The 9,646-nt window shown below is 40.5% G+C and overlaps 1 protein-coding gene across 1 annotated transcript; it reads right to left on the bottom strand.

Annotated features, from left to right (window-relative positions):
- Nucleotides 1-843: 843 nt before the first annotated feature.
- LOC308689288 (uncharacterized protein) lies at nt 844-2,498 on the bottom strand (the record flags this gene model as incomplete). The annotated part of the gene is made up of 2 exons (XM_081362942.1): nt 2,219-2,498; nt 844-1,483 (listed from the first exon to the last, which is right to left on the bottom strand). Exons 1-2 carry the CDS (start codon nt 2,362-2,364, stop codon nt 844-846), a joined length of 786 nt encoding a protein of 261 aa, XP_081219068.1. The 5' UTR covers nt 2,365-2,498.
- Nucleotides 2,499-9,646: the final 7,148 nt, after the last annotated feature.

Genomic DNA, 9,646 nt, shown 5'->3' with positions numbered 1-9,646 from the left:
CATAACTGGTGTGGGACAGGGGATTGATGTCTTTGTCCAAGAGCCATCTTGTTGTTTCATCCTCCTCTGCACAGCGTTACCAGAGTGTGCTGTGTGAAGTGTGGAGCAGACTGATACTTCCCTCGTGTCCATCCATTTTACATAGATGAGGGGGCCGTCCCGGATCCATCTTATGGAGCCTCTTTCTGATTTTTTTGTGAGGGCGTTATTTGTTGTACGAGGGCAGTCCTTGCGGTTCTCCCTGTAGGTCCCACAGGCAGCAAATTTTTGCTCATGGAGAGCCCTGAAGAGCTTGGGGCTAGAATAAAAATTGTCCATGTAAATGTGGTAGCCCGTGCCAAGGTAACCTGGTTGTACCAGGGACATCACAACATCATAGGAAAGGCCATGTCCAGAGGGGATGTCACTTTTGCCGGTGTAAACGGAAAAGTCCACTGTATAGCCATTCCGTGAGTCTGCCAAGACAAACAACTTGAATCCCCACTTTATCGGTTTTGCCTTCATGTACTGCGTCATCCCAGTTTTGGCCTTTGATGCAACCATTCTTTCATCCACAGCCACATCTCTGTGAGGATGATAAAATGACTTGCAGGCATTTTTGATGGTGTTCAACAAGGGTTTCAGTCTGAAAAGTTTGTCATGGTCGGCTGTGCCCTTTTTTTTGTCGTTCTGGACATCCTCTTTAGGGTCGCTAAGGTGAAGGTTCCAAGAAAGTGTTCTGTATCTGTCCCGTGGCATGATCTGTACTGGAATTGGCAAAGAAAAGAAGTGACTCTGTCTCCAGTAATCTGCAATGCTGTCGAGTTTCACCATGGCCATGTACAGAAGCAGTCCAATGTACTTTTAAAACTCCCCTACGTTCACATCCAACCATTTATATTTCTTTCCCTGTGCCATTTGTTTAGCAGCCTGCTTGTTTGTGTTTTGGCACAGTTTTTGTACAGTTTGTACAGGGAAGAAAAGTTTGAAGAGGTCGAGAGGTGTATATGTGGAAGTGGAGCTGAGCTGTGGCCCTGGTGTTCGAGCTGGTTGAAACCTGGAGACAGGGGGAGTGATGTCTGGGTCTTTTTCCGTCTTCCAAGACAGTGGACCTGGCTGCTGTGTAGGTTTGGGTGCTGGTTGATGCTGGGGGGTACGGGACCTCTTGGCTGGCCGGGTTGATGATGATGGTTGCTGTGTAGGTGGGGGTGCTGGTTGATGCTGGGGGGTACGGGACCTCTTGGCTGGGCGGGTTGATGATGATGGTTGCTGTGTAGGTGGGGGTGCTGGTTGATGCTGGGGGGTACGGGACCTCTTGGCCGGGCGGGCTGATGATGATGGTTGCTGTGTAGGTGGGGGTGCTGGTTGATGCTGGGGGGTACGGGACCTCTTGGCTGGCCGGGGTGGCGATGATGACTGCGGTGTAGGGGCTGGTGGTGACCTGATGGCAGGCACAGGTGAGGCTGCCTGTGTTACAGTGGGCCCTGGTAGCTGCGAATCCTCTCTGAAAAAAAACATAAACAAATAAGTTAGGACTTGCATTATCAATTTCATTGAAATAAAGTTTACACCTCTCATCTTCATTCCAGATTCCACACACACACACACACACACACACACACACACACACACACACACACACACACCTAACAAGAATGTGGAGGATGTGTGAGGATTTGACATATCCTTCAGCTAATCTTCTTTTTATCTATTCCAATTTATCACATGTGCTAGCTGTCCTGTCCACCCCAAATCACAGCAAAAAAAAAAAAAAAAAAAAAAATCACATACCTGAATGAGATGTGTGAATACTGTCTCTTCCATTTCAAAACTCTACAGAGATTTACAATTTTATATTCAGTATAAATATAGGCCTACTAAACAAAAATAAATAAAATGATATGAAAGATCAAGCCACATCTATACAAGTATAAAAACATATCGATGCATCACTACAAGAGATAATGTTATTCAAATTGTGAATTGAGGTGAAGAAATATTACATTAGTTATCAAAAGGAGAACACTAAGAACCCCCTACATCGTTACTATTTTTAAGTGTAACTTACCCCAGTTTTACACAAGAAAATAACTTTTACATAAAGTAAACACTTTGCTAAAGGCGCAAGTTCAGATAATTTACACAAAGCAGCGCAGCTTATTTTAGCCAAGATGGTCACAGTTAGCCTAGCACAAAGTGCATCATGCGAACAAGGTTTTTATAAAATAAGTATGCTTACCCGTCTTCAACTGGATCTCTTCTGTGATCATAATCCTCATCATCTACATCAGAAGAAAATCCATCAGGCTCGGAAACTCGTTCATCCTCGTCGCTGCTCTCCAAAACCGCCGCAAGTACGTCTTTCAATATCAGTGTCTTTGCCATTATCTCTCCTCGTCTTCTTCTTACTTTTCCTCTTCTTTATATATGTTTTTGCCATGTTTTTTTCGCGGTCTTTTTCTTTCGCGGACTTTTTTACTCTTTCTCTCTCCATGTCAGCTTGGTATTTTCCTCACTGTGAGGAGATGGGAGGGTACTTAGGGATTTCAACCGCATCTATTGGTTGGTTTTACACAAAATGCAGACAGGCAAGCTAGCCCACCAATCACGCAAGGTGAACAGTCATCTTGTCTTCCCTCTTGCTCTCTGTGTGAGTCACGTACGATCTCGCGAGAATAAGGACGTTGAAGCTGAGAATCTTATCGATTACGGCAAAATCAGAACCATATATGTGTGCTGCACAATCGCGGAGATATTAATAGAAACATTTAGTAAACACCGATTTGACGCGCCTGCGCATCATCCGACCTCAGGGGGTTAAGTTCATGACATGAGTTCAATGACACTCTGTTCCCATAAACATCGCGTTCCTAAGATGCTCCGTTGTTCCCTTATACGTCGCGTTCCTAAGATGCTCCTAACTGCTTCAGTTTTGTTTGTGCCTGAATTGTCTTGTTTTTTTATTGTGTGTTTTTCAGGTCCTAGATGCTTCTAAACGGTATGCATTACACAACATCAACTTTATGCAGGTGTCAGAAAGATGGTTTGTATGTTGATATGATGTTCTTTTGTTTAAATGTTTTTTTTAATGCAGTTTGTTTCTGTTGGAATTATCTTGTATTCAGTGTGTTTCAGGTACTAGATGTTTCTAAATGGTATGTATTACACAACATCAAGTACATGTAGGGTAGGGCAAAATGGTAGGTATTGGTAGGTAGTGCATGTGTTGTTCTTAAGTTCTCCCAGTTCTGCAATTACATTGTTCCAAGATATTGTTCCATTGTCTACAATATACTATATAGTTAAACAAGAAACTGATCCCATTCCTAATATCCGCCCTGGTAGCTGTTTCACATGGTGCTTTCTTGGGGTGTCTTCTTTCACCATGTTCAGAGTAATACAACTTTTTTCTTTTGCAGGTACTTGTCGATCATTGGATTTGTCATCAATATCGACACGTTGATGCTGATGATTCCTGAACTGCTCAGAGGTATGTGCTCACCTACAGGTTCAGCCAGGATCACTTGGAGCTCCAATTTAATTCAATCAGAGCGTCAGGTAGAGTTGGTGTTCTTTTAATTACAGTAAATTCTGAAAATATACCTAATGAATATCTTTGTCTTGTGAGTAATATATGTATTGTGTGCCTGTTTTCCATACAAGGCGGCTGGAATAACAATCCATCGGCATGCCAGTTCCAGGCAATCTTCCGCCGTCTGATGGTTCAGTGTGGTGTCCCACCTGGTGAGACAGGCAATGTGGCAGCACAAGATCACATTGTGTCAAGGTCTGCTGTGGAGATGTCCTCTGCTGAAACTGCTGAAGAGCACCCATCTCCATTCGCCAACATTTCGGCCCTTGTGTGTGACCACAGTTATCTCCCCACTCGGTTTGGTGGTCTGGTGGAAAATGCTCAGGTCTACATAGCAGCGTTTGTAGTCAGGCAGATTCTTCGAAAGCTGTCCTGTGATGTGTGCCGTGCAAGCTTGGTCAGAGATGCTAGACCAGCTTCATTTGACAAGAGCTACCACCTTCTAGCCCTGAAAAACAACGGCGGCCTAGTGATTCCATTACAGGGCACGGTGAAGGTTTGATTCTATTATCTTGTTTTTTTTTTTTATCTTTTAATCTAATTTTTTATTTTTTATCTTTTTGTATATTAAGGTTACTTTGTTTTTATTTTATCTGTTCTGTAAAGTGTATTTGAGTACTGTGTAAAGTGCTATATAAATATGTATTATTTTTATTATTATTATAAGGTGCTGAGAGCTGCAGAGAGGGTGATCCACCAAGCTTTAACAATACAAGCTCCTAAGGTGTCAACAGCCACGCACGTTGTGAGGGAGGAGATTGGAATAGAGGATGTTTTCCTTCTTGGGGAGCACATTGAGGAGACTCAGTTTGGCATCGACAACCATCAGTCTGACTTGTTGTCATTGGTCGTGTCTGTGTTTTTAAAGATAAGGCTCCACCATGCTGCCAAACTCACCTCTCTTGAACTACAGAAAGGGGGCACGAGAAAGTAGCTCTGCAAAAAAGTCCTCTTTCAGGGGTTTTAGTGTGTTTGTGGGTGTTCGTGTTTGTGTGTGTGAGAGTGTGTGTGTGTGTGTGTGTGTGTGTGTGTGTGTGTGTGTGTGTGTGTGTGTGTGTGTGTGTGTGTGTGTGTGTGTGTGTGTGTCTGAGTTCTTGCCAGTAGAAGTTCCAGTCGTCGCTGTCCGTCACCTGGATCCATCCTCTCTTCTCAAAGTTATTGATCAGCACTGATTTCTCGATTTCCCACTTCACCTTCACACCTTCACCAACGCACACACACTCCTGAGAAACACACGTCACTTCCGTCTCAGAGACACTGAACCACGACAGCTCAAAGCACTCATGAAAGAGGAGCAGCTCAATCACTGTGAGATTATTAATGGTGTTTGGCTGAAAAAAAAAAGAAAAATAATACTTTGCTTTACAATAAGATCCCATTAGATAACATCACTTTTGGTAAATAAAAAATACAACTGTTAGGTTTGTGTCAGCTCAGGTCCAATAATGAATAAATAATGTTAACAGATGCAACTGTTGATTTAAAATGTATTAGTAAATGTTAAACATAACATGCACTAAGATTAATAAATGCTGTAGAAGAACTGTTCATTTTGAATTCATTCATGCTAATGTTATTCGCTAATGAAACCTTATTGTAAAGCAGGGGTCAGCAACAGGCAGCCCGCGGGCCAAAATTTCTGATTGTGCATTCAGATCATAAATAGAAAAAATGAATGACGGGTTTAGACAAATTTTAATTTTAATTTAACACCTTAGCAGACATACCAATGAAATCATTTTAAACAGATCAAGTACTATTGTGGTAACAGATTACAGCCATTTTAATAAGGGTGTGAATAGCAATCATGCTATTCTCATTCGCTTACAGTCCGACTTTTGAACTTTTTTTCATTATTATTTATTCGGTTATAACACACTGATAAATAATATGTATTACCTGATAAAAAATATTTGCACTAAATGCTGCACAAAACTCTTCCACTACTTGAGAAAAGCCGTGGCCGCGCGGGGATTTCACAGATTTTTTCTGTGACATTTTTTTCTCTGCTGACAGTAGGCTACAATGTTAAAATAATATTTATATTGACACGAACACAATTTTTGTATAGCATTTATAATTGTTATAGGCTACTTAATCTCTCTCTTTGCATTAGAGACATTTGAATGTGAGATTCTGGAAACGAGATCTAAATTTTGTGGACCCGTCAGGTCGGGAAATAAAGCGGGTGATCTGTTTAAAATGATTTCATTGATATATGCCTAAAGGTGTTAAATTAAAAATCCAAATTAAACTTTGTCTAATCCAGTAATTAATTTTTTCTATTTTTGACAAGTTGTTTTTCATTTTTTTATTTTTGGTTTTAATTTGAAAAAAACAATTGAACGAATGATATACGGACCCATCATATTATAGATTATAGGCCTACTGCGGGCACAAACAGACAAAGAAACACCAGAACAACCATTTTTGTAGCAATTTTTAATGTCGTCTTTTGTCTTTTAAATATAGACAATGTTGGAAATAAAGACAATGTTGCTTGACAAAAGATTGGATAGCCTAATTTAAAAGAGGGGGTAATTATTGGACGAATAAGACACGTAAGGCTATGTTCACACTTAGCGTCTTTTTTGACAAGAAAAAGTTGACAACGGCGTTTTTTTTAGCAAAAAAAAAAAACGCTGGCAGCGTTCGGTTACAAATAGCATTCGAGCGCGTCTTTTGTTGCTATAACAACAGCTGCAACAGTAGCCTAGTGCTGTGTGATGCAAAAAATGTCGAGAAAGAGAATGTTATGATAGAGTTGTGTACTCATATCAAACAGCTCCTTGTGCTCCGAAACAAGGACGATTAGTTTATCCACCGGCACCGTCTCTATTTTTTCTTGTTGTTCTTGTTGTTATAGAAAAGACAGGTCTCGCTACTCGCTTGTCATTGGTCAGCTGTCAAAAAGGCGCTTGACGTAGGGCGTTCTTTTCAGAAAAGTTGAACTTTTTTCAACTTAAAAAGATGCTCTGAGCTGCAGAAAAAGACGCCGGCGGTGGCGTCTAAAAAACGCTCAGGACTTTTTTGAAAAAACGGTTTACTCCATAGGGTTATAATGTAGAACAGACGCTGGCAGTTTGAAAAAAGACGCTAAGTGTGAACATAGCCTAAGTGTGGCAACAACAGATTAACTGTAGCACATATTTTGGCCACGGTGCGACACACATGAACAGAAACAAAACTATTCGGACAAAAGCTACCTAAAAAAAAACGGAACATGGATTACGGACACAAAATGGGAGGTTAAGGTGCAGAGGTCTATCCACCTGAAACTACATTAAGAATAATATTTCAGAACAATTTTAGTGACATTCAAAATGCAATCTGACAATTAAATATAAGTTGCTATTGATAGGGTTAGGCTACTCACTTAATGTGAAAACTGGCATCTTTCTTTCGCCACAATGCTTCGGGTGTCTGGTGTTACAGTTGTCACTGAAATCTGCAGGCAGTTCTCAAGGTTTTTGTGCGTCATTCGATTCCTCTCATACGTCTTTATTGCATTCATTGATGAGAAGGCAGACTCGCATGTATAGGTGGAAGGGAACATTGTCAACACATAAAACGCAAGGTTCTTGATTGTGCTGTACTCCTCTGAGCATGCCACCCAAAAGGCACTCTGCAGATCTGAATGCATCTTTGATCCGAGAGGTTGTTTGGAAATCAATTAACTCCATCTCAAATTTAGCCTCATCCAAGGAAGGGACGATTGTTTTGACCAGGGTGGAGATTTCTCCGCTAGGTCGGGTTGTGAGAAGGTCACGCACAAAAGCAATTACTTCATTCGGGACGGAGAAGTCCTCCAACCTAGAAGAGAAGTTGGCTCGGAGTTGCTTGATGAAGTCTACCATCAGTCCCGTCACTCGTCTTGCCTGTGTTTTTAGAGTACTAAAATGTAGGAGCCTGCCAGTTGATATGTCGGACTCTAACAACCCCAGCTTGACGGTGAATGCTTGGAGCTTTTCAACCATGTCCACGATGGTTTTGTCTTTTCCCTGTAGCTGCATGTTAAGATTGTTTATATGGCCAAATATGTCAGCTAAAAATGCAACATTGGACATGAACTTCTCGTCCTCCAGAAAGACAAGGTGATCTGCTGCTGCCTTACTATTGCTAGATATAAGGAATGCCTTCACCTCACCCAGTAGCGCATAGAAGCGGTCCAACGCTTTGCCCTTGCTTAGCCAGCGCACGTCATTGTGCAGCAGCAGGTCGTCATGGGTGGCCTCTTCTGAATCTGCCACAAGCTGTCGAAAAAGCCGATGCTGGGTGCTTGATGTACCCCTGACAAAATTGATGACACGCATCACTTTATCCATAACTACCTTCAGCTCACCACTGAGCTTTGCACAAAGGACACTCTGGTGGATAAGACAATGCAGCCCATGTATTTGGGGGGCGATCTCCTTCAACCTGCTCACCAAACCTCTGTGTTTACCCACCATAGCAGGGGCCCCGTCTGTCACGAGTAGGTTGACTTTCTCAAATGACAATGAATGCCGTTCAAACACTTTTGACAGTTCAGTGAATATAATATCTCCCGTGGTGTTCCCCTCCAAAGGAATAAGAGACAGCAAATCTTCCCTAAACTGCTTCCCATCAAAATACCTGACAAAGACACACATCTGGGCAACATCTATGTTGTCAGTGCTCTCGTCTACCGCTAAGAAGTAATTAGCCTTATTGAGATCACTGATAACGACTCTATTTTCGTCGTCAACTTTCCTCTTAAGACCTTTGGACAAAGACATTTTATCCCAGCTACCTCTTAGCTAACTTCACTCTGCACGCTAACACATATTGAACATTGTATCATGTGATGACGTGGGTGACATGGAATTAAAGGCCCTGTGTTGAAAAGAAGCCAATCAGAGCCAAAATATTGTAAGCTACAAATTTATTATTCACAACATTAAGAGTATTTAATTTGTATCCATAGGCCTACTCCGTGTAGCTGGCCCGCCATCTACTGGCTAAAAAAAATATTGGCCCGCGGCCAAAGTTACTTGCCGACCCCTGTTGTAAAGTGTTACCAATATTACTAATACTTCTATAAGTTATTAATTTATTATTTGTAATTGTAAAATTATTCATTTATTACAATTATTTCTATAATTACACTTTGTTTGGCACTAAAACACATATCTTTGATAATCTAGTCGATGTACATGATTGTTTAGAGGAAGATTTCTATGTCAAAGTGCTAAAACAGATTCTTATTCAACACGGATGATAAACTATAGGCGCTGCTCGTGCGTTTCATTATAAACTGACAGACTACGGATCATATAATCAATAAAACATGGCGGATTGAACTCACAATCACAGCTGTCAGTCCGCGCAGTGATCAGTTCATGCTGAATGTTGCTGGTGAAATTAGCTTTTCTTCATAAGAGGAGCATCACAACAGCAGGAGCGGCCCATGGCAACGGCTCTTCACTTCCGCCTGGACTATGTCATTTCCGCAACGCCTGACACGACCATCAGTTTATAGTTTATGTTACAAATTACTAACCCTAACATTTGCACTTGTTAAGAAAAGAAGAAAAGCATTCGATATAAATGTATTTACAGTTATTTATGTGTTTACTCGTTGCTGAAAGGAAACACAGTGTTTGAATTTAGTGTTTGTCTGTCTAAATAATATTTGTGTTAATGTAACTCTTCATTTCAGGGCGTTTCTCAAAATGCATTTATATGAAATGAAAGAAATATATATTAAAACAGAGTAATCATATATATTAAAACAGAGTAATAATTAATAAGAAATCAGAAATAAATACTTATGCCACTATTACTACTAATAACAATAATACATAAAATATTAATAATAGTAGTTGTAATAATAATATCAAAAGTAAACAACGTAAAAGAAAAGCTAATGGTGAATCCTGAATATAAGCACGATAAGACTTTTATTCACAATAATGTTTTCCTCACTGTTGTATTTTCAGATACAGATATTGAACACATATTGTTGAAATTATTACACCTTAAAAATGTGGTTTATGATTGAAGATATGTGAAACTGTATGTGGAAGTAACAGATTTAGAAGATAAAACTTTTTT

Source organism: Scardinius erythrophthalmus, assembly GCF_964197995.2.
Source record: "Scardinius erythrophthalmus genome assembly, chromosome: 4".
NCBI lineage: Eukaryota > Metazoa > Chordata > Actinopteri > Cypriniformes > Leuciscidae > Scardinius > Scardinius erythrophthalmus.
Note: the sequence above shows the minus strand (reverse complement) of the source record. Positions and strands in the feature narration are given on the sequence as shown.